The sequence below is a fragment of the Bubalus kerabau genome, chromosome 10 (genome assembly GCF_029407905.1).
Source record: "Bubalus kerabau isolate K-KA32 ecotype Philippines breed swamp buffalo chromosome 10, PCC_UOA_SB_1v2, whole genome shotgun sequence".
Taxonomy (NCBI): domain Eukaryota; kingdom Metazoa; phylum Chordata; class Mammalia; order Artiodactyla; family Bovidae; genus Bubalus; species Bubalus kerabau.
Window position 1 is genome coordinate 32,047,262 of NC_073633.1, and position 24,265 is coordinate 32,071,526.

Here is a 24,265-nt window from a genome sequence, read left to right on the forward strand (position 1 = left end):
AGAATCAGGGTCTTTTCAAATAAGTCAGCTCTTTGCATCAGGTGGCCAAAGTATTGGAGTTTCAGCTTCAGCATCAGTCCTTCCAATGAATATTCAGGACTAATTTCCTTTAGGATGGATCTCTCTCCTTGCAGTCCAAGGGATTCTCAAGAGTCTTCTCCAATACCACAGTTCAAAAGCATCAATTCTTTGGTGCTCAGCTTTCTTTATAGTCCATCTCTCACATTCATACATGACTACTGGAAAAAGCATAGCTTTGATTAGATGGACTTTTGTTGGTAAAATAATGTCTCTGCTTTTTAATATGCTGTCTAGTTTGGTCATAGCTTTTCTTCCAAGAAGCAAGTATCTTTTAATTTCATGGCTGCAGTCACCATCTGCAGTGATTTTAGAGCTGCCCAAAATAAAGTCTCTCACTGTTTCCATTGTTCTGCATCTATTTGCCATGAAGTGATAGGACTGGGTGCCATGATCTTAGTTTTTTGAATGTTGAATTTTAAGCCAACTTTTTCACTCTTCTCTTTCACTTTCATCAAGAGGCTCTTCAGTTCCTCCTCGCTTTCTGCCTTAAAAGTAGTGTCATCTGCATATCTGAGGTTATTGATATTTCCCCCAGCAATCTTGATTCCAGCTTGTGCTTCATCCAGCCCAGCATAACACTGCATTAGATATTTACCAAACCACTGGAACAACTAGAGAAGCAGGGTTATTACTAGTGTTGTTGGGTTCCAAAATAGACCCCAGGAGTGAGATTTGAAGGTCAAAAGCTTCGATCCTTGATGCTACTGCCACTGAGTCACTATCCTCAACACCCATGAAGCTAGTGCAAAGTCACTAGAATACAGGTCAAGCTGCCACAATTACTTCTATCTTGTATCTCATCATCTTGCTCACCAGCAGTGATTACATCGTGCTGCCATCTGCCTCAAGCCAGCCTTCTTAAGCTCATGTTGATGCATCTAATTGGTGGAACCTAATTTGCACAGAAAACCTTGGCTAAAAACAGCAGTTAATAGATTTCAAGTTTTTTATGCAACAGAAAACATCCTGGAGGAGGATGGATTGGAGGCTGAGTCAATCAATAACGTCTGTCATATTAATATTCATTTTTCATCACCATAACCTTTTTGTTGTACAGTAAAAACCAAGGTAAAAAAAATACAACAAATGCATACCCTAATGAAATATAAGGCACTCACCATTACAACTACTTCTCAGATCAAAAACAGAACTTCACCCCAGAAGCCCTTGAGAACTTATCCTCATCAATAGAGGTCCTATTTGGATCCTGGAGTCCTTTTGGATCTGCTGTCCCTATCTCTCATTTCATACAGGCTTTCTTTCACAAGTCTGCACTGAGGCAATTAAAATAATTTTTCTGCAAAGAGACTACATGGCTTTTCTTTGCTTTAAAAGAAAACAAAGGAAATAGGTGAATATATTGTGAACTAGCTCAAGCAAGGCAGAGACTGACCTTTCTCTGTACCTGTTTTACCTAAATCTCACTAGTAAAGCACACACATCCGAAAAGAAAGGGGAGAAAAACATTTATACAGACTAAGGGCTTTCCCTGAACCAGATCACTACTCCTTTATCTGTGGTCTAGGGCAGATGTCTTCAAACTCCGGGATAATGACTGATGATCTGAGGTGGAGCTGATGTAACTACGATAGAAATGAGTGAGTGAGTGAAAGTTGCTCAGTCGTGTCTGACTCTTTGTGACCCCATGGACTGTAGCCTGCCAGGCTCCTCTATCCATGGAATTTTCCAGGCAAGAATACTGGGGTGGGTTGCCATTCCCTTCTCCAGGGTTATCTTCCCAACCCAGGCCTCCCGCACTGCAGGCAAATTCTTTACCATCAGAGCCACCAGGGAAGACCGAGAATACTGGAGTGTGTTGCCTTTCTGCCGGGAGCCGGCATATTGCATATTGAGTGCATATTGCATATTGAGTGCAGCACTTTCCACAGCATCATCTTTCAGGATCTGGAATAGCTCAACTGGAATTCTATCACTGCCGGGAGCCAGCGTAAGGAATTCCGCCCATGACAAAGGTCATGAGGAAGGAGGCTTGGCATACGCAAAGGCGGGATCGAGCCTCAGGAGTCCCCCTGGAAATTCTCGAGCATCTACCCCCCAAACCAGAGTCTGCCTACTTTCTGCTTTGTGCTTTCACCTACACCTCTGACTTTACGGGGGTCTGTCCCCCACTACCTCTCTCTGAAAAAAGAGTTAGCTTACAGCTCCAGTTAATAATTCCTGGGTGTGACAGTGTTTAACCTACAAACTCCTTTGGAAATCCTCTAGCCTGCCTGAATAGGTTTTTCCGGCCACATGTGATTGTTCAGAGCCTCCCGACTGTGAGAGGCAGGAGATGTTCTAAACTGTCTAAACACAGATTCCTTGGAGTAGTTAAAAGATTGATTAGAAATTGTATTGGTGAAGGGTTTTTCACTTATTGAGCCAATGTTTGCTGCTAAGTCTCCATACTCCGTACCTACTGTGTCCTTGGCAGTGTATTGATTGATATAATGGGTGTATAGAAATGTAAGTAGTAGCCTCAATGTTTGTAACGTTGGACCCTTGAGTTAATTTTTTTCTTGATTGAGCCCACCTCACCTTTGCCCTATAGGAATGCAGCTTTGTCCAGTGCTTTTTTGGAGGCTGGTGCCTGACTTTGGAATAATCACCTTTAGAGAAAGATAAGTTTCTTAAAATGTTAACAGGCCTCCTGGCCAGAAGATGATGTAATTCACCTGAACTTTTGCATATGATAAGTTTGAAAGCCTGGCTTCGATTAGGACCAGGAACTGCTGTCCTTGCATGACTCCACCCCTTCCCCCATTATCCTCTATGCACAACTTTAGGTATAAAAACTACTTTGGAAAATAAAGTGCGGGCCTTGTTCACTGAAACTTGGTCTCCCCATGTCGCTCTCTCTTTCAAATTCTGGCTGAGTCTCCATCTGGAGCGCGGAACCCACCATGCTTGCTAATTATGCCTGGGCTTCTAAGATCCGACTGGGGAGGCCTCAGTGTCTCCTCTCCTTCGGGAGAACGGAAGGACGCATGCGGCCTATGTAAGTGGTGCAAACTTCTTGTCTTGAAGTTTTATTGGTCTCCCACGTAAACCAAGCTGCTCAGCCTCTTTTCTCCACTGAATTTTCCTACTGAGCTATCCTCATTCTATTACTCTTTATATCTTTGATGAATAAATAATTAAATAGGTCGCCGACGCTGTCCCCGCTTCGAATACCCTGGATCAGCCGGGGCTGGACCCCGGCACCTTTCCCTTCTCCAGGACAATAAAAATAAAGTGCACAATAAATGTAATGCATTTGAATCATCCTGAAACCATCCCCAACCCCTGTTTGTGGAAAAACTGTCTTCCATGAAAACAGTTCCTGGTGCCAAAAAGATTGGGGACCATTGGTCTGGGGGATAGCTATTTCTGGCTAATTATATAAGGTAATCTGTCCACAGTACAGTTTTGGCCTCTTGGACTGACGGTTCATTTCTTTGTTCATTTGTTGTAAAAATGTTTCATAATGAAATAAACTTTCAAACATTGATTCACATTAATGTTCTAATCTGACTGCACTCTAAAAATGCTTTAAGAGGAAAAAGATTAGCTTCTGCCACTGAATGTACTAGTCAGCACTTCCAATTCACATAGCAATGCCTCCATCTTCTTTATAAATCATCTGCCAACAACAACAAAACAAATATGGTAATATAAGCATTAATAAAATGCCTACTTCTCAGCTTTTTCTTAATTTCCAAAGACTATGCAGATTCTATTAATCCAAGATGCTGTTTAAAAATACTTTCTTAATAACTTACAAATCAACTGGTCCTCCAACAATTGTTGTGGGAAAAAACCTGCAAAATTCATCTACAGAACACTAAAACCTGAAAACTAAAGAATGTGTGCTCTTTCCAGGAATTTATGTACCATTTACAAAAATGTAATTAACATGTGGGTCTTAGAGTCTCAATAAATACCAGAAATTCTATTATTATACAATGCATTATATAATTACAATTCAATAAAAAATGAAATGATAAATAGTCTTCCCTTACCCAACCTCCTTCCCCTTCCAAAAAAAAAAAAAAAAGAGAGGAAAAAACCAAACCAAAACAAAAACAAACCCTGTGCCTTTGGAAATAAGAAAAAGAATTTTGTAGGTAAGTCATGAGTTTAAAAAAACTGTAATGGCAATGAAAAAAACATTTAGAGCTTAGTAATACAAATAGGGTACTATGCTTAGTCACTCAGTCATGTCCAACTCTTTGCCACCCCATGGACTGTAGCCCACCAGGCTCCTCTATCAATGGGATTCTCCAGGCAAGAATACTGGAGTAGGTTGTTATTCCCTTCTCCAGGGGATCTTCCCAACCCAGGGATCAAACCCAAGTCTCCCACATTGCAGGTGGATTATGTACCATCTGAGTCACCAGGGAAGCCCAAGAATACTGAAGTGGGTAGCCTATCTCTTCTCCAGGGGAACTTCCTGACCCAGGAATTGAACTGGGGTCTCCTTCATTGCAGGCGGATTCTTTACCAGCTACCAAAGTTCCAGGGAACATTTTTAGTCATAAATACCTCATGCGAAGAGTTGACTCATTGGAAAAGACCCTGATGCTGGGAGGGATTGGGGGCAGGAGGAGAAGGGGATGACAGAGGATGAGATGGCTGGATGGCATCACCGACTCGATGGATGTGAGCTTGAGTGAACTCCGGGAGTTGTTGATGGACAGGGAGGCCTGGCGTGCTGCGATTCATGGGGTCGCAAAGAGTCGGACACGACTGAGTGACTGAACTGAACTGAACCATGTTAAAATATAGATAAAATTGTAAGCTTAGTGTTCTATCTAAGAAATTAGCAGTGGGTGTTGGGGGGCTTCCCTGGTGGCTCAGTAGTAGAGAATCCACCTGTCAGTGTAGGAGACACAGGTTCTATCCCTGATTTGGGAAGAGCCCACATGCCATGGAGCAACTAAGCCACGGGCCACAACTATTGAACCTATAGCCCCGGAACCCACAGCAACTGAGCCCACACAATGCGGCTACTGAAACCCATGTACCCTAAAGTCCGAGCTCATCAAGAGAAGCCACTGCAGGAGAACCCTGCATACTGCAACTAGAGAGTAGCCCCTGCTGGCAGCAACTAGAGAAAAGCCCAAGCAGCAATGAAGACCCAGGAGAGCCAAAAATGAATAAAGAAAATTATTAAAAAAAAAAAAAGAAATTAGGGAGAAAAAACTAAAGAAGAATGAAAGAGTAAAAGGATAAAAAATATAAAGAAGTAATGGATAAAAGTTATAAAGAGCAGAAAATAATGAAATTTTCTGTGGCTCTTTGTGTGAATCTAGCTTAAAACCAATGAGGATGCTAGAAGAAGAGGGCTTCTGGAAAATTTTGTTTTTGAACACAGGATATATATCAGTTTGGATTTTATGAGGATAGCTGAACTACTAAGAGTGACATGAAATAAGGAATTCATTATAAAGATCAGACTTTACAAATAATTAGTGGAAAATACTAAGTACAGAAGGTAGGTTGTTGCTTCTGAAGCTGAAGTTGAATGTATGTCAGCAAGATTGATGACTGAGTAGGTGTGGCATCTAAAGTGGGTTGACAGCATACAATTGACAGCATAAAACTGGGTCTTCTATTTTTCTACTCTGATCATCTCTCCACTTTGGAGTATCCAATTCATTCCTTGTTAAGATACCTGCTTTCTGCCTTGGAATATATATATATATATATATATATATATATATATCCTGTGAAGTCAGGAACTGTATTATCATGTACCCCAATGTATTCCTAACTTCCAGTTTAGTAACTGAAAAATAATTAATATTCAATGACCATTTGATGAAGAGATGCAGTAATACATTGTTATGAAATGAGTTCAAATTGACTTGGACTTTAACTCAAGAAGCTTTTAATACAGGACAACAAAAGAATCTATATAACACAAAGAAGGTGTAATATAAATATAGTTAAAAGCAGAAGTCACTTTTTAACTTCTTAATAATTGAACATTGAGGAAATATACAAGACACAAGAAAATGTCTACTTGTTCCTTTCCATGTATTCACTACCCAGATTCAATTCTTAGTAACATATGTCTCATTGTGGTTTTTTCCCTATGCTTCAAAGTAAAATTGCTGAGTGCAAGCGTCAATGGTGTTTATGATTTTATAGATACTGCTAACTGCACTTCTGGAGAAGGTAATGGCACCCCACTCCAGTACTCTTGCCTGGAAAATCCCATGGACAGAAGAGTCTGGTAGGCTGCAGTTCATGGGGTCGCGAAGAGTCGGACATGACTGAGCGACTTCGCTTTCACTTTCATGCACTGGAGAAGGAAATGGCAGCCCACTCTAGTGTTCTTGCCTGGGGAATCCCAGGGACGGCGGAGCCTGGTGGGCTGCCATCTATGGGGTCGCACAGAGTCTGACACGACTGAAGCGACTTAGCAGCAGCAACTGCACTTCTATAATAAGTTTCTGCATTTTGCATCCCACTTGCTGTATATGAGAGTGTCTCTAGTCTGGTCAAGACAGTATGATATGAAATTTTGAATTTTTGCCCGTATGAGAGCGATGATATTTCAGTATAGTTCTACTTTAAAAACAGAAGTTCTTCAAATAAAGACAAATGACTTAGTGCATTTATCAGTGAAATAAATATATATTGAGTTGATCAAAAAAGTTCATTTGGGTTTTTCCATAGCATTTTATGGAAAACTCCAAAGTAACTTTTTGGCCAACCCAATAGTCCTTGGACAGGCCAAAAAAAGGAAAGAAAAGACTAGGACTGAATAAAATAAAAAGAACCTATGCTATACATTTAGTCACTGGAGATTAGAAAATTGGTCATGAATTCACATGCTGAGGAGATTAAACAATTAAAGAATGTTATATAAAAGCAGAAGATGACAGATTTACCCAGATGAATTTGTTAATTTCCTAAAAAAAGCATAAGTTACCACCTTTTCTTAAGGAGAAGAAGAAAACTGAAGACGTCAATAGCTATGGAACACATTGAAAAAGAGGTTAAAGATACTACCCTATAAATCACAGGACACATTCAATTTTAAGTACAAAGTCTTCCAAAACTTCAAAGAACAGATGATGCTAGGGAATAAAAATTCTTTTCTGAGTATTTTTACTCATTTTATGAGTCTATCATTGTCTCAGCACCAAAACTGGATGTAGATAGCAACTTCAAAACACTACAGGTCAGTTTCACTTGTAAATCTATGTGTAAAACTCCTACATTAAAAAATTAGTACATCAAACCCAGGTTATGATATTCTCATATAATATGTTATAAACAGGATTTATGCTAAGTATGCAAATATATTCACATTGGATGCTCTATTAATGATTTTTAATAGTTGAGATTAAAAGAAGACTTTATTATATATTCTTATTGTGGGGGATCAGATGTTCTCTGCTGAGTTTTTCCATATTCTCATTAAGGTGGAAAATATCACTAAAGATTCAATTCTTCATAAAATATTTCATAAGTTCTTGCATCAGATTTCCCTAAATCAATTTGAAACACAGTGTCTGTAATCAGTGGAGGTAAGATGCAGGGTCAGAGCTCTGGGAGCTGAGGGAAAACGGAAAATGAGTTGGCTCTCTGAACTGAAACCATTTTCCCTATTCAACAAACCAGCAAACGTCTAATGACAAAGAATCACCATGGGACACATTAGACCTCCCACAGTCCCAGTCCATTCCCTAGTCCTGAACCAAATAGGGAAATAATAAATTGAGAAAAAGGTGAAATAAAGTGTTGTAAAGCAGAGGTGGTTTGTCTAAGTCAATATTTTTTTTTAATAGTTTTACATCTGATGCAGCTTTATTATAGGTACATTTGATTTGAAAGAAACCAAAACTTGTTTCAACTTTATGGAGATCTGCAGATAAGTAAACTTGGTAGGTTTTCTTCATTTAGTGTCCAGCACTTGCTTGATCCACTTGCTTGGGATTTCTTTCTTTAAAAAGGATTGGGACCTTTAACTAGAGAAAGAAACTTGGAGCAATGGCTTGTGATACTTGGATTTACAATTTAGTTGAAATTCTTTTGCCTCAACCACATAATATTTACATCCATGTTAGTCTGGCACATAAAATTTTACTTTGGTTATGATACAAAATGGTTTAAGGATCTGTATCTGTAATATTTAAGCTAAATTTTAAAAATTTTATTTTAAGGTCTTCTGAGCAGAGGAGGTTTTCTAGAGGCATATCCATGTGCACGCTAAGTTGCTTTAGTTGTGTCTGACTCTGTGTAACCCCATAGACGTTAGCCCGCCAGGTTTCTCTGTCCATGGGATTCTCCAGACAAGAATTTTGGAGTTGGTTGCCATTTCCTTCTCCATAACATTTTGTATTTATAGCAGTTTATCCAAGCCCAGTCCAACACAAAGACAAAAATGGCACTCAGTAGGATACAGTGTTGCTCTCTCCAAGGATTTCCAGCATTTTTCTTTTTCTTCTTCCACATTCATTAATTTCTCATTCACTTTCACTAATAGAAAGTTGTCATTTCATAGGAGACTGACAAAATTAAAAGGTATGATCAAGAATGCTTAGACCCGTACTTACTCCTTTTGGATACAAATTCCCTTCCCCACAAGAGAATGCAACAGAGGATGCCCGTTCCACTCCAGGTGATAGTTAGTGACCTAGATGTCCTTTGGAATGTTTAGGTTATTTCATCACAGCATTCATTGTTCATTCTCTTGATTATTTTTTTACATTCAAGTTTTTTGGGAGAATCTTTGCAAGGTGTCAGATAGCAATAACTCATCTAGAAAATATTATCAGAATACAATATTCCAGGATAATACATTTTAAACTTAAACTTTTCTCTTTAAGCAAAATGCATTAACCAAATATATGATCTCCTATCTTTTTAACTAGAAAGGGCCCTTATTATCAAATTCATTTATGGTACATTAAGTAATATTAAATGCGATTTTACATCAACTGTCTAAACTCAGCTCCTCTCATCTTCCAATCTGGATAATTCCATTTGTCATAAACTCCTAAACCATACTTTTTAGATTCTATTAGAGACTCCATTATCAAGGATTGTGGAAAGGGTTTTAAAGCCCTATTATGAAGTTCTGGATGTGTTGCTGACTAGTAATATAATATTGAGCATATTAGTTAACTTTTCTAATACTCTATTTCCACATATGAAAAATGTGGACAATAATCTCCTCCTTGCCAGATTATTATAAGTACTTTAATGGACACAAATGTGAAACTTCCAAACTAAACAGTTTTGCCCACTGACATTATGCTTTTTACACTATTTTTTACAGAGACTGACCCTTATCACTTCTAATTATAACATAGAAAATGAAAAGTGAGAAGCTTTTTCTTAAAAAAAAAAAAAAGGTTCTTGTGCTTCTAAACATATTTTTTTAAAGGAATTCTCAAACTCTTACCTATCTTCTTAAAAGCTCTCTCTGTATTCTTCCAAAGAAGCTGCAGAGAGAACATAGGCAGAAAGGATTATTTTGTAATCTATTGGCAAAGTGTTTATTTGCTCAATTGTGTATTATCTTGTAATTCGTGTTTTCACTTATTGCTTATCTCAACTTTTGCCTAATTAGAAATCATTGTGTTGCTGGATATTTTTTAAAGGAGATATCTTATTCACTAGGTCCGAGAAAGTCTAGACAAAACCTAGAAATTTCATATACTGAATATAATTCATCTTTTGGAAGGTTTCTGAATTGATAAGTGAAATGCTACATTTTGCCTTCAAATGATCTATGTTCACTAAATCAGATCTTTACATTTCATGGCCGTCACCTTATCTATTGATGTTCTGTACTATATTCTGGTGATCTCAGTTTACTTCTTTTCATATGATACAATGTCAGCTTCAAAGGACTGTACTTCAAACCAAAACAGCTATAATAGCTTCAGAGACAGCTTAGATTAAATGGTTTTAATGATGTGGTAGTGGAAATTAAATAATAGAGAAAGGACAGAGGCAAGAGGAGAGAGACCCTACTAGCAAAAGTCTCAGGTCTTTTTCTTGTAAGTGTGGGCTCTGAGACTTCTCTAAGAATTGAAGCTGCTTGTGGATAATCCCAAATGGATAATGAAAATCAGCCAGACAATAAGGCAATACAAGATTCTGGATACCTTAGCTCCTCCTATTAATTGGTGTATTTTCAATGTAGATTTATTGTTTTGCTTAGCATCATATTTGACCCACAAGTGTATAAAATAAAGTGTTGATTTACTGCATCTGCACGTCTTAGCTATCCTTCATCAGTAAGGATAATTGAGAGAAGAATCTCTTTTTTAAAATTATAGATAAAACATTTTCTATTAGAAACAACTCTAGAGCATTTTAAATTAATGTTGAGAAGAACCCTTTAGGATCAGGGTCTACTTTTCTTGCTCTTGATAAAAATGAATGTTTTTCTTTGTAGGTACTTCATGAACCAAGAAAATAAATCTAGGGTGGCTGAGTTTGTGTTGCTGGGGCTCTCCAGTTCCTGGGAGCTCCAGTATTTCTTCTTCATGTTGTTTAATTTCTTGTATATCATCATTGTGCTGGGCAACCTCCTCATTGTACTCACAGTGATCTCTGAACCTGCCCTGCATACACCTATGTACATAATGCTCAGTAATCTTTCCATTCTTGATGTCTTTCTGGCCACTTATGCAACCCCCAAGATGATTCATGATTTCCTTCATGAACCCAAGACCATCTCCTTCGAGGGCTGCATGGCCCAGATATTCTTACTCCATGTCTTTGCTGGTGGTGAGATGGTGCTCCTTGTAGCTATGGCATATGACAGATATGTAGCCATATGCAAACCTCTCCATTATGCAACCATCATGAACTTGTGCAAATGTACAGGTCTGGTAGTAGGCTCTTGGGTGATTGGGGTCATGCACTCATTGAGCCAATTAGCTTTCACTGTAAACCTACCCTTCTGTGGTCCAAATGTTGTGAACAGTTATTACTGTGACCTTACTTTGGTCATCAAACTTGCTTGTACGGATACGTATGTCCCTGAAGTGTTGATGCTTTTGGATAGTGGTCTCATGGGGGTGGCTTCATTCTTGCTCTTGCTAGTCTCCTACACAGTCATCCTGGTCACTGTGCAACGTTGTTCCTCAACGGACATGACCAAGGCCCGCAGCACTCTGACTGCCCACATCATTGTGGTTACCCTCTTTTTTGGGCCCTGTATCTTCATCTATGCCTGGCCTTTCAGCAACTTCCCAGTGGATAAAGTCCTTTCTGTGTTCTCTACAGTTTTCACACCTATATTGAACCCTATTATCTACACATTGAGAAACAAAGAGGTGAAATTGGCAATGCATAAACTGAAGACCCGCTATGTATGTTCTAGGCTGCCTTCTCAACTCTCTCTCCTAAGACTAGATATGTTGAGTTGAGTAGACAGAAGTACACTTGAGGAAACATGGATTGTCTCTTTTCCTGGTCACCACCATCGTTTTTAAAAATACTTTATTTGCTTAAAGTGATAAAGATAATGCATGTTCTTTGTTAAATATCTATTGTAAAGAAGCTTACATACAATTATGCATTCTCTAACCACAATTATTTTTTATATAGTTTTATAGTTTATAGTTAATTTGCTTATATTTGCTACCTAATGTCAGTGACAAGATACTTCACAAACCATTGTATAATTTAAGTAGTATGAATATGTTATCTGCACAAACACAGACATGTAGATCAATGGAACAGAACAGAGAACCTAGAAATAAACACATGCAATTATGGTCAATTATTGTTTAGTTGCTAAGTCATGTGCAACTCTTTGTGACCCCACAGGCTGCAGCATGCCAGACTTCCCTGTCCTTCACTTTCTCCTGGAGTTTGCTCAAATTCATGTCCACTGAGTCAGTGATGTTATCTAATCTCTCATCCTCTGCTGCCCTCTTCTCCTTTTGCCTTCATTCTTTCCCAGTATCAGAGTCTTTTTCAATGAGCTGGCTCTTCTTGTCAGCTGGCCAAAGTATTGGAGCTTCAGTTTCAGCATCAGTCCTTCCAATGAATATTCAGGGTTGATTTCCTTTAGGATTGACTGGTTCAATCTCCTTGCATTCCAAGGGACTCTCAAGAGTTTTCTCCAGTATGACAATTTGAAAGTAGTCACTCTTCTGCGCTCAGCAATTCTGTGCTCACAACTGCACATGAGTATTGGTAAAAACACATCTTTGCCTATACAGACCTTCGTTGGCAAAGTGATTTCTTTGCTTTTTAATATGCTGTCTAGGTTTGTCAGAGCTTTCCTTCCAAGGAGCAAGGATGTTTTAATTTCATAGCTGCATTCACTGTCTGCAGTGATTTATGGTCAATTAGTAGATCAGATCAGATCAGATCAGTCACTCAGCTGTGTCCAACTCTCTGCGACCCCATGAATCGCAATTAGTAGAAGTAAATGGCAACCCACTCCAGTGTTCTTGCTTGGAGAATCCCAGGGATGGCGGAGCCTGGTGGGCTGCCATCTATGGGGTCGCACAGAGTCGGACACAACTGAAGCGACTTGGCAGCAGCAGCAGCAGTCTACAACAAAGGAAGCAAGAATATACCATAGAGAAAAGACAGTCTCATCTATTCAAGGCACAGCCATTTACTTGTCTGTATTTTGTTAGTGGATGAATAATTATTCAAATAAATAGTGTTTTAATTTTGGGAACATTTTTGTCTGTTTCTTTCTTCTCATTTTATAGTAATTAATCTGTTCTCCTGCAATTAATATTTCCCTCTTCAAGTATTAACTAGTAATTCTAATGATAATATATTATCCTTTTAAGTAGTCTTTTCCCAGTTATTTTTAAGGGATATTTGGTCAATACATACATTTTATGTATCAGAATATGCGGTAGAAAGCACTACTATAACAGCTAGTAGAATATTCACCATGTGAGAGGTATTGATCTAAACACACCTCATTTTGTTAAAAAAAAATAAAGGCAGTCTCTTCAATGAGTGGTGCTGGAAAAACTGGACAGCTACATGTGAAAGAATAAAATTAGAACATTCTAACACCACATGCAAAAATAAACTCAAAATATATTAAAGACCTAAATATAAGACTAGATCCATAAAACTCCTAGAAGAAAACATAAGCAGAACACACTTTGACATAAATCATAGCAATATTTTTTGGGTCTACTTCCTAGAGCAAAGGAAAAAATAAACAAATGGGACCTAATTAAATTTAAAAGCTTTATCACACCAAAGGAACTCATCAACAAAACAAAAACACAACCTACTGAATGGCATAAAATATTTGCAAATATGACTGATAAGGGGTAAACAGCCAAAATATATAAGAAGCGTCATACAATTCAGCATCAAATAAAGCAATGACCTGATTTAAAAATGGACAGAAGAACTGAATAGGCATTTTTCCAAAGAGGAAATGCAGAAGGCCAATAGGTATATAAATAACAAGTGGGGAGGATCTGGAGAAAAGGGCACCCTTGTGCACTGTTGATGTGAATGTACATTGGTATAGTCACTGTGGGAAACAGTACGGAGGTTTCTCAAGAAACTAAAGAATAGACCTACCATGTGACCCAGCGATTTCACTTCTGAATATATATTCAAAGAAAAGCTCCTTCCCCAAACACTACTTCAAAATGATACATGAACTCCAGTGTTGGTAGCCTCATTATTTACTATTGCCAAGATATGGAAGCATGTAAGTGTCCATCAACAGATGAACAGATAAAGAAGATACAGTATATCTATATACAATGGAATACAGCTCAACCATTTGCACAAACATGGATGAAGTTTGAGGGTGTTATGCTAAGTGAAATGTCAGACAGAGAAAGAACAGCACGGTATGATATCACTTATATGCAGACCCATAAAAGATTTATACAACACAGATATGAACTTTAGACACTTGACAATAAGATAAGGACAGAAAAGGATGAGATGGTTGGATGGCATCACTGACTCAATGGACATGGGTTTGAGCAAACTCTAGGAAATAGTGAAGGACAGGGAAGCTTGGCGTGCTGCAGTCCATGGGGTCACAAAGAGTTGGAAATGACTAGGTGACTGAACAACAATAACAATAAAATTAGAACAAAACCTCCATCATATATGTTATGAATCAGGTAATTACTGAGCCCTAATGTGGATGTTCAAGCTGGTTTTAGAAAAGGCAGGGGAACCACAGTTCAACTTGCCAACATCTGCAGGATCATGGAAAAAGCAAGAGAGTTCCAGAAAAACATCTATTTCTGCTTTATTGACTATGCCAAAGCCTTTGACTGTGTGGATCACAATAAACTGGAAAGTTCTGAAAGAGATGGGAATACCAGACCACCTGACTTGCCTCTTGAGAAACCTATATGCAGGTCAGGAAGCAACCGTTAGAACTGAACATGGAACAACAGACTGGCTCCAAATAGGAAAAGGAGTGCGTCAAGGCTGTATATTGTCACCCTGCTTATTTAACTTATATGCAGAGTACAGCATGAGAAATGCTGGGCTGGAAGAAGTACAAGCTGGAATCAAGATTGCCGGGAGAAATATCAATAACCTCAGATATGCAGATGACACCACCCTTATGGCAGAAAGTGAAGAGGAACTAGAAGGCCTCTTGATGAAAGTAAAAGAGGAGAGTGAAAAAGTTGGCTTAAAGCTCAACATTCAGAAAACTAAGATCATGGCATCTGGTCCCATCACTTCTTGGGAAATAGATGGAGAAAAAGTGGAAACAGTGTCAGACTTTAATTTTTGGGGCTCCCAAATCACTTCAGATGGTGATTGCATCCATGAAATTAAAAGACACTTACTCCTTGGAAGGAAAGTTATGACCAACCTAGATAGCATATTCAAAAGCAGAGACATTACTTTGCCAATGATGGTCCATCTAGTCAAGGCTATGGTTTTTCCAGTAGTCATGTATGGATGTGAGAGTTGGACTGTGAAGAAAGCTGGGCGCCGAAGAATTGATGCTTTTGAACTGCGGTGTTGGAGAAGACTTTTGAGAGTCCCTTGGACTGCAAGAGATCCAACCAGTCCATCCTAAAGGAGATCAGTCCTGGGTGTTCATTGGAAGAACTGATGTTGAAGCTGAAACTCCAATACTTTGGCCACCTCATGCAAAGAGTTGACTCATTGGAAAAGACTCTGATGCTGGGAGGGATTGGGGGCAGGAGGAGAAGGGGATGACAGAGAATGAGATGGCTGGATGGCATCACCGACTCGATGGACATGAGTTTGAGTGAACTCGGGCAGATGGTGATGGACAGGGAGGCCTGGCGTGCTGCAATTCATGGGGTCGCAGAATCGGACACGGCTGAGCAACTGAAATGAACTGAACTGAACTGAATGTGGTGTCTGAACGTTGGTTTAAAGGGAAGCAAACTGAAAAGGCAGTTATTTTGGAGATTATTAAACATTACGATCCAGAAGCACATTATGATGTCACTCCAGTGACAACTTCTTACCTAATAAGTTTCCATGCTTCCAATCTTAGCCTTCAGTATATTCTAATATAGCAGCCAAAGTAATCATGATAAAATTTGTCACTTCTTTGCCCAAAACACTCCAAAGTGTTCATCCATTTGCTGCACATTGAAACTAAAGTTGTTATGACAACCTCTAAGTCCCAATACCTCTATCCCTCTATCCCTTGTTACCATTCTGATCTTAACTCCAACATTTCTCATGCTTGTTAACCCTGCTTCAATCAGCCTTGTCTTGTTACCATTTTTAGAAAATTCCAAGCACCTAACCAGGCTCTTTGAATTTGATATCCCCTCTTTGTGGAAGAAATTTTCTTCCTTTTGAAATCTGTACACTTATTTCTTCACTTCCTTCAGGTTTCTTCTTAAAGTAATCTTTTCAGTGAAGTCTTCTGTGACAACTCTATCTGCAAGTACAATGTTTTCAATAATATTTATCATGCTTCACTGTTTTATATTTTGCTCCAAAGCACTTGCTACCATATAATGTATTATATCATGTACTTATTTCTTTACAATAAATTTGTTTGTTTCTCCCAACTACCCAGTAAAAGCTTAACTGAGGACAACAGTTTTGTTTCATTCACTGCTATATCCACTAACCTTGGAAAATTGCTTGTTATTTGGTAGGCATGCAAAAGTGCTATTGAATAAATTGGTCTTAATGCTATTTAAAGCAAAAAAAAAAAAAAACTACTCTGCATAAACATAGTGGGAGTAAAAAGCTACTCATCCCACAAGTGATATTTAATTTTCTCCAAATCATTTAATCTTTCTCCAAACCATAGAAAGGTTCTAAGCAGAAATGCTTCCCCTTCCCTCCCCACCTTCATACAATGCTATATAAACAACCAGAAATGAATACCTAAGTCTACCAAATATTCCTACTGCAGGAAGCAGCACCCTTTTTCTGATACTTCTTCTGACTGAGCAAATCTGTAGAAAAGTTTGAGCTTTCAGTCAGGAAGCACGGTTTTTAGATTCAAATCTTTTCCACAGTTTAACTTTCTTGAATCCCATTTCATCATGTACAGAAGAAGGAAACCTAGCTAAATTAATTTTTTCTTAGCCATGAAAAATAAGCACTGGAACACTTTTTTATTTATTATGAAATTGTGGGGTCTTACTATGAAAACAGATGAATGTAAAGCTAACATGATTATAGTGGACTGGAGGAGATAAGATTTGGAGCCTTCAGTCCCCTTTAAGAGCACATGGGGGCACCTGCACAGCACATCCAGGGTTCCATGAATCAAAGCTTGAAATTCCCTGGGCTGTAAAGTCTATCTGGCTCTTCTAGGATTTTTACATTCTGATTTGTCTTCTCGTTCTGATTTCCCTCCCTCTCTCTTGGTCCTTGCTTGCAATCAACTGAATAAGTCTGAATATCCTATTCCTGAAATGTTTAATCCCTTTGTCCTTCTTTGTACATACCCATCTTGACTTCAGCAGGCATATAAGGAACTCCTGAGGTATAACTTCCAATTGCAACTACTCTCCTCTAGCCTTTATCCCCTCTCGTTGCTTCCACAACCATCAGATGCATACTCCTAAATCATATTCTCCTATACTGAAATTGTGAGTAGCATTTTATTTCCCAACAAATCAATTACAGAATCCTCAGTTGGTTCAGTTTAGTTCAGTCACTCAGTCATGTTTGACTCTTTGCAACCCCATGAACTGCAGCATACCAGGTCTCCCTGTCCATCACCAACTCCCGGAGTTTACTCAAACTCATATCCATTGAGTCAGTGAGGCTATCCAACCATCTCATCCTCTGTTGTCCCCTTTTCTTCTCATCTTCAATCTTTCCCAGCATCAGGGTCTTTTCAAATGGGTCAGCTCTTCATATCAGGTGGCCAAAGTATTAGAGTTTCAGCTTCAACATCAGTCCTTCCAATGACTATTCAGGACTGATTTCCTTTAGGGTGGACTGGTTGTATCCTAAGGGATGCAGTCCCTTGCAGTCCAAGGAACTCTCAAGAGTCTTCTCCAACACCACAGTTCAAAAGCATCAATTCTTCGGCACTCAGCTTTCTTTATAGTCCAACTCTCACATCCATACATGACTACTAGAAAAACCATAGCCTTGACTAGACAGACTTTGTTGGCAAAGTAATGTCTCTGCTTTTTAATAAGCTGTCTAGGTTGGTCATAACTTTTCTTCCAAGGAGTAAGTGTCTTTTTATTTCATGGCTGCAATCACAATCTGCACTGATTTCGGAGCCCAAAAAATTAAAGTCTGCCACTGTTTCCACTGTTTCTACATCTATTTGCCATGAAGTGATGGGATTGGATGCTATGATCTTTGTTTTCTGAATGTTGAGTTTTAAGCCAACTTTTTCACTCTCCTCTTTCACTCACATAAAGAGACTCTTTAGTTCTTTGCTTTCTGCCATACGGCTGGTGTCATCTGCATATCTGAAGTTATTGATATTTTTCTCGGCAATCTTGATTCCAGCTTGTGCTTCCTCCAGCCCAGCATTTTTCATGATGTACTCTGCATATAAGTTAAATAAGCATTGTGATGATATACAGCCTTGATGCCCAGCATTTTTCATGATGTACTCTGCATATAAGTTAAATACGCACTGTGACGATATACAGCCTTGATGTACTCCTTTTCCTATTTGGAACCAGTCAGTTGTTCCATGTCCAGTTCTAACTGTTGCTTCCTAACTTGCATACTGGTTTCTCAAGAGACAGGTCAGGTGGTCTGATATTCCCATCTCTTTCAGAATTTTCCACAGTTTATTGTGATCCACACAGTCAAAGGCTTTGGCATAGTCAATAAAGCAGAAATAGATGTTTTTCTGGAACTCTCTTGCTTTTTCCATGATCCTGTGGATGTTGGCAATTTGATTTCTGGTTCCTCTGCCTTTTCTAAAACCAGCTCAAACATCTGGAAATTCACAGTTCACGTATTGCTGAAGCCTGGCTTGGAGAATTTTAAGCATTACTCTACCAGCATGTGAGATGAGTGTAATTGTGTGGTAGTTTGAGCATTCTTTAGCATTGTCTTTTTTCTTTGGGATTGGAATGAAAACTGACCTTTCCCAGTCCTGTGGCCACTGCTGAGTTTTCCAAATTTGCTGGCATGTTGAGTGCAGCACTTTCACAGCATCGTCTTTTAGGATGTGAAATAGCTCAACGAAACTAAGCCATGCCATGTAGGGCCACCCAAAATGAATGGGTCATGGAGGAGAATTCTGACAAAATGTGGTCCACTGGAGAAGGGAAAGGTAAACCGCTTCAGTATTCTTGCCTTGAGAACCCCATGAACAGTATGAAAAGGCAAAAAGATAGGACACTGAAAGATAAACTCCCCAGGTCAGTAGGTACCCAATATGCTACTGGAGATCAGTGGAGAAGTAACTCCAGAAAGAATGAAGAGATGGAGCCAAAGCAAAAACAACACCCAGACGTGGATGTGACTGGTGATAGAAGCAAGGTCGGATGCTGTAAAGAGCAATATGGCATAGGAACCTGGAATGTCAGGTCCATGAATCAAGGCAAATTGGAATTGGTCAAACAGGACATGGCAAGAGTGAATGTCAACATTGTAGGAATCAGCAAACTAAAATGGACTGGAATAGGTGAATTTAACTCAGATGACCATTATATCTACTACTGCAGGCAGGAATCCCTTAGAAGAAATGGAGTAGCCATCATGGTCAACAAAAGAGTCCAAAATGCAGTACTTGGCTGCAGTCTCAAAAATGACGGAATGATCTCTGTTCGTTTCCAAGGCAAACCATTCAATATCACGGTAATCCAAGTCTATGCTCTGACGAGTAACACTTAAGAAGCTGAAGTTGAACGGTTCTATGAAGACCTACAAGACCTTTTAGAGCTAACACCCCAAAAAGATGTCCTTTTCATTATAGGGAACTGGAATGCAAAAGTAGGTCCTTCCTTAGGTAATAAAAAAATGTATCTTAGACTATCTTCTGATCAGTGGAAGCTCTGGTATTTTTATCTTTCTTTGGAAAGTCCTTATAGTGAGGCTTGTTTATTTTAAGGAGTTAAAGTGAGGGATAACATATTTCCTATTACAAGGAACATGCAAAAGAGATTAGCTTATTTATAAGGTGTCCTTAGTCTGGTATTAGCCTAACTAGATGGAATAGAAATTTCATGGAGTTATTTCAGAGGTATGCTGAAAAATCTCATTCCTGACCTTCCCTCACCCTTTTAGTGATATTTAAAAGGTATTTGTAAAAAAGATATGCATTAATATGTGTCTTCATAAATACATACTAAAAAGATGAAGAGCCCATTAGAAAATGGGCAAAAGACACGGAAAAGCAATTGTGGAGTGAAAAAAGTACAAATAGACAATTCAGGGATTAGTGGTTAACTCCACTAATAATCATTAAATACATTCATATATCAGTGAGATGGGTTTTCTTTTCTTTGGGGAGCTGTGTTGTGTGGCTTGTAGCATCTTAGTTTTCTGACCAGGGATTGAACCCAGGCCCACAGCACTGAAAGCATGGAGTCCTAACCACTGGACTGCCAGGGAATTCCCAAGATGCATTTTCATGTAGCAAATTAGCAAAATTGAAAAACCAAACTATAATACACTGTCTTGTCAAGAGAATGGGAGGTGAAGAATGGGCATTCTGATGTATCATTTTAGTGAGATAAATTTTGGTATAGTTAATTTAAAAACTCTGAAGTGCATAAGTACAATGATGTATCCTAAATAAATAATGTATATAATCATAAAATTATGTTGCAGAAACCAGTACTCGAGAAACCAAACACCACACTCGGAGAGTTGGAGAACTCAGGTTTATTGTGCTGGTGGGCCCAGAGGAGTTAACACGCTAAGCTCTGAGCCCCGAACAAAGGGGTTACAGAGCTTTTATACCTGGACAGGCATGATTAAGTGGGTTTGCAGGTTTGCAGGAGCTGGGTGATTGCAAAGAACAGGACAAAGGTGAGTGAGATAAGCTCCAGTTCCTAGTATTGTGAATCCCCACTTTCTGAGACCTACATGATCCAGACTTGCAAGGAGCAAGCTGAATTACAGAGGCAGAGGAGCAGGAGGTTATGTAAAATTTTAACGTTTTCTCTTCAGTTATAGCTAAATAAAAACAAGGTTATTATACATTAATAATATAGAAAATTCAAAATGTCCATATAATAAAATACAACAAATATATTTAAAAAGTGGTATAAAATTGCTATATTGACCTGGGAGATATTTATTACATAATGTTAAGTGGTAGGTTTAAAATAATATGTACTGTGTATATATATGTACTGTTATCTCTGTGTTCTCATTACAGATAATTTTTATTCTTATTCCTTACTTGACTTTTCTAAATTAAAAAATAGAATCTTATTAATTAAAAAGTGGTTTACTTTTTTTTTCTGATTGGAAAGATAATATATACTTATTGCAGAGCAACAACAACAACAAAAACTTCAGCAAACATAGAAATGTATAAGGAATAAATTTATTGCGTTCTTTCACTCAGAGATAACCACCGTTAACACTTTAGGGTAGACCTTTACAAGCTTTTCTGTGTATATAACACAAGCAAGAGTTTTGTATACAGATGATTTTAGTACATGGGTCTCAGACTGCTCTAAAAAGTTTCCTTAATTTCAGATCAAGAAACAGAGGTTTAGACAGTTAAGAGTACTACTTTATCTCACTGCAGGTTTTACTAGATATCTGTGGAAAGGAGCATGATGATCTTGAATTCTTAAGTTGGAGCAGTCAAAAGGGAAAAGATCCACTGAGTTGGTGGACAAAGGAAAGTAGAGACAGAGGAACTAAGTGAAGGGTAGTGATAGTCACTCAGTTGTGTCTGACTCTTTGTGACTACAGAGACTGTAACCCACCAGGCTCCTCTGTCCGTGGAGTTCTCCAAAGATAGACTTTATTTACTATTTTGATTATTTTGCCTAAGGTGAATTGGCAACCCCCTCCAGTATCCTTGCCTGGAGAATCCCAGGGACGGAGAAGCCTGTTGGGTGCCATCTACGGGGTCACACAGAGTTGGATACGACTGACGTGACTTAGCAGCAGCAGCAGGGTGAAAAATAGTCTCTATGTAAAGAGGTGCCACTAAAGTGCATGGAATAACCATTCTCTTAAGTGGGATGATATCAAATATCACACTTTGATATTTAAGTACTACATTAATTAACACATGCAAATATTTTATCATAGATGGAACAAAGGCATTGTACCTAACAACTACTGAATATCTTTTATGGGCCAAGTATTGTTATAAGTTTAACAAAGGTGGACCTTATAAGGCCTTCCCCAACAGGCCTTCCCCCACAGCCTCTGCTTTAGCTACTCTCTGAAGTACCTAGATAAAAGTATTTGAAGCATTTCCTGAGTTGTTTTATCCAATGGAAGATGTTAAGTACTTGATGACCAGGAGCACATAGCCCCAGGCCTCCTGGAGCCTAAGGACTGATACTGTTAACCCCTATGACACTGCCCTGTCACCTTGCTGTCAGCCAATCAGAGGACTGTGCATGAGATGGATGATCACAAACCTTGCAGCACTTCTCCCTCATCTGGCTTTTAAAAATGCCTGTATTTTTGGGCTTGAGTCACCCGACTCCTTTCATGGCCCTTCTATAAAGCTTTCTCTGCTACAAACTCTGATATTTTGGTTTGTTTGACCTCTCTGTGTGTCAGGTGCATGAACTTGGGCTAACATTAAACATTTTATCTATTAATATTATACTATAGATATTCCCTACAATCCAAAAATAGGGCATATCAGTGAAACATTTGCAAGCAAAAATGGCATAAGGTGAAGCAGTAATTACAGGAAGACATAACTTGCTAATGGATGCACAAATGACCTGAGATAAAACACAGATGCTCACAGATACAGTTCACAGGTATGGTGGCCAGATGCTAAGAACCTAAGTGTAGTCCTGGGAAGAAGCTTGGCAGTGCCACTTCTTGCTATTCAAGGATCCTGAAGCCTCTATAACAATTCACTGTAAAACAAATGCCAAACACTATTTTTGCTTTTCTCCTATTTTTATAAAAGCAAAAGTCTTTGAATTTAAGTTAGCAAAACAGGCAATAATATAAGTCTTTTTCTGTAAAGCAAACTTCCAATAAGCAAGGGACACTTGTAATTCTTTTAATCTTTACAAAAATCCTGTGAGTCATATATTATTATTTTATCCAGTTTACAGTTGCAAGCCCAGAGAGTTTAATTAATATACCCAGGGTCATATTGCTAGAAATTACAAGACATAGTATTTGAAAGCTGTCAGTATGAGTCTAGAGTTTCTTTCCTGTTTCAGGAATTGTGATGATTGGTAAACTTATATTTTTAGAATAAAACTATCATGCTCTGATGCAGAGATAAAAGCCAAGTTATCCAGTCATTAAAAAATGATTGTATACAACATGTATTTTATGTGCTAATAAGGAAGTAAGTATGTTGAGAGGGATTTGACACCAAGCTTGGCCTTGCTCATTTTCTCTCCCAATCATATGATGTATTTCTATTTCACTTTACAGGAACATTTCTGATCCAGTTTCAGAAATTTGAAACCATGGACCAAGAAAATAATTCAGGAGTGACTGAATTTGTATTGCACACTCTTTCAGGTTCTCGAGAGCTACAACTTTTCTATTTTGCATTTTTTACACTTTTCTATTTATCTATTGTGCTGGGGAACCTCCTCGTGGTGCTCACAGTCTTCTCTGAACCTTCGCTACACACACCCATGTACTTTCTACTCAGTAACCTCTCCTTCACTGATGTGTGTCTGTCCACCTTTTCTACCCCCAAAATGATTGTTGACTTCCTCGTGCAGCACAAGACCATCTCCTTTGAAGGCTGCATGGCCCAGATATTCTTCCTGCACATCTTTGCCGGTGGTGAGATGATGCTTCTTGTGGCCATGGCATATGAGAGATACGTGGCCATATGTCGGCCCTGCATTATGCCACCACCACGAATGTGCACAAGTGCATAAGCCTCGTGGTGGGCTCCTGGCTCACCGGGGTTCTGCACTCAGTAAGTCAGTTGGTCTTCACAGTATACCTCCCATTCTGTGGCCCCAACAGAGTGGACAGTTTTTTCTGTGACCTTCCCCTGGTTATCAAACTTGCCTGCACAGACACCTTCACTCTTGAGGTCCTGATGCTTTCAGATAGCGGTCTAAAGGCCATGTGCTCCTTTGTGCTCTTGCTGGTCTCCTACACGGTCATCCTGGTCAGTGTGCGGCGGCGTTCCTCAGCGGGCATGGCCAAGGCAAGGGCCACCCTGACTGCCCACATAGCCGTAGTAACCCTCTTTGTGGGCCCTGCATCTTCATTTATGCCTGGCCTTTTAGCAGTCTCCCAGTGGATAAGTTTCTATCAATATTTAATACAGCTTTTACTCCTCTTTTAAACCCCTTGATCTATACCTTGAGAAATAAGGAGGTAATATCAGCAATGCAAAAACTAAGGCACCGACAGGTGAGTTCCTAATGGTCTTCCAGTTCTCCTTTGTGGCAAACAGCAGCCCATAATAATATCCAGGTTAGTGTACCTTCTTCTGTGAATTACTGTTATGTCTCAAATACCATAGGACACATTTTCTTCCTTTTCATATCTTTTGCTTATAGAACAGCAAACTAGCCATCTTAGATAATAGAAGAATAGGACACCCTGTCTTTTGCTCGTGAAATAATTTTTTTAATTTCATGGCAAAATTATTTATAGTGTTGGGAAAGGGTGTATT

The 24,265-nt window shown here is 38.9% G+C and overlaps 1 protein-coding gene and 1 pseudogene across 1 annotated transcript; both read left to right on the forward strand.

Annotated features, from left to right (window-relative positions):
• The first annotated feature begins 10,493 nt into the window (after positions 1-10,493).
• LOC129622071 (olfactory receptor 4K15-like) lies at positions 10,494-11,465 on the forward strand. The gene has a single exon (XM_055538990.1). It carries the CDS (start codon positions 10,494-10,496, stop codon positions 11,463-11,465), a length of 972 nt encoding a protein of 323 aa, XP_055394965.1.
• Positions 11,466-23,087: 11,622 nt separating this feature from the next.
• Positions 23,088-24,012, forward strand: LOC129620513 (olfactory receptor 4K15-like; annotated as a pseudogene).
• The last annotated feature ends 253 nt before the right edge of the window (positions 24,013-24,265 follow it).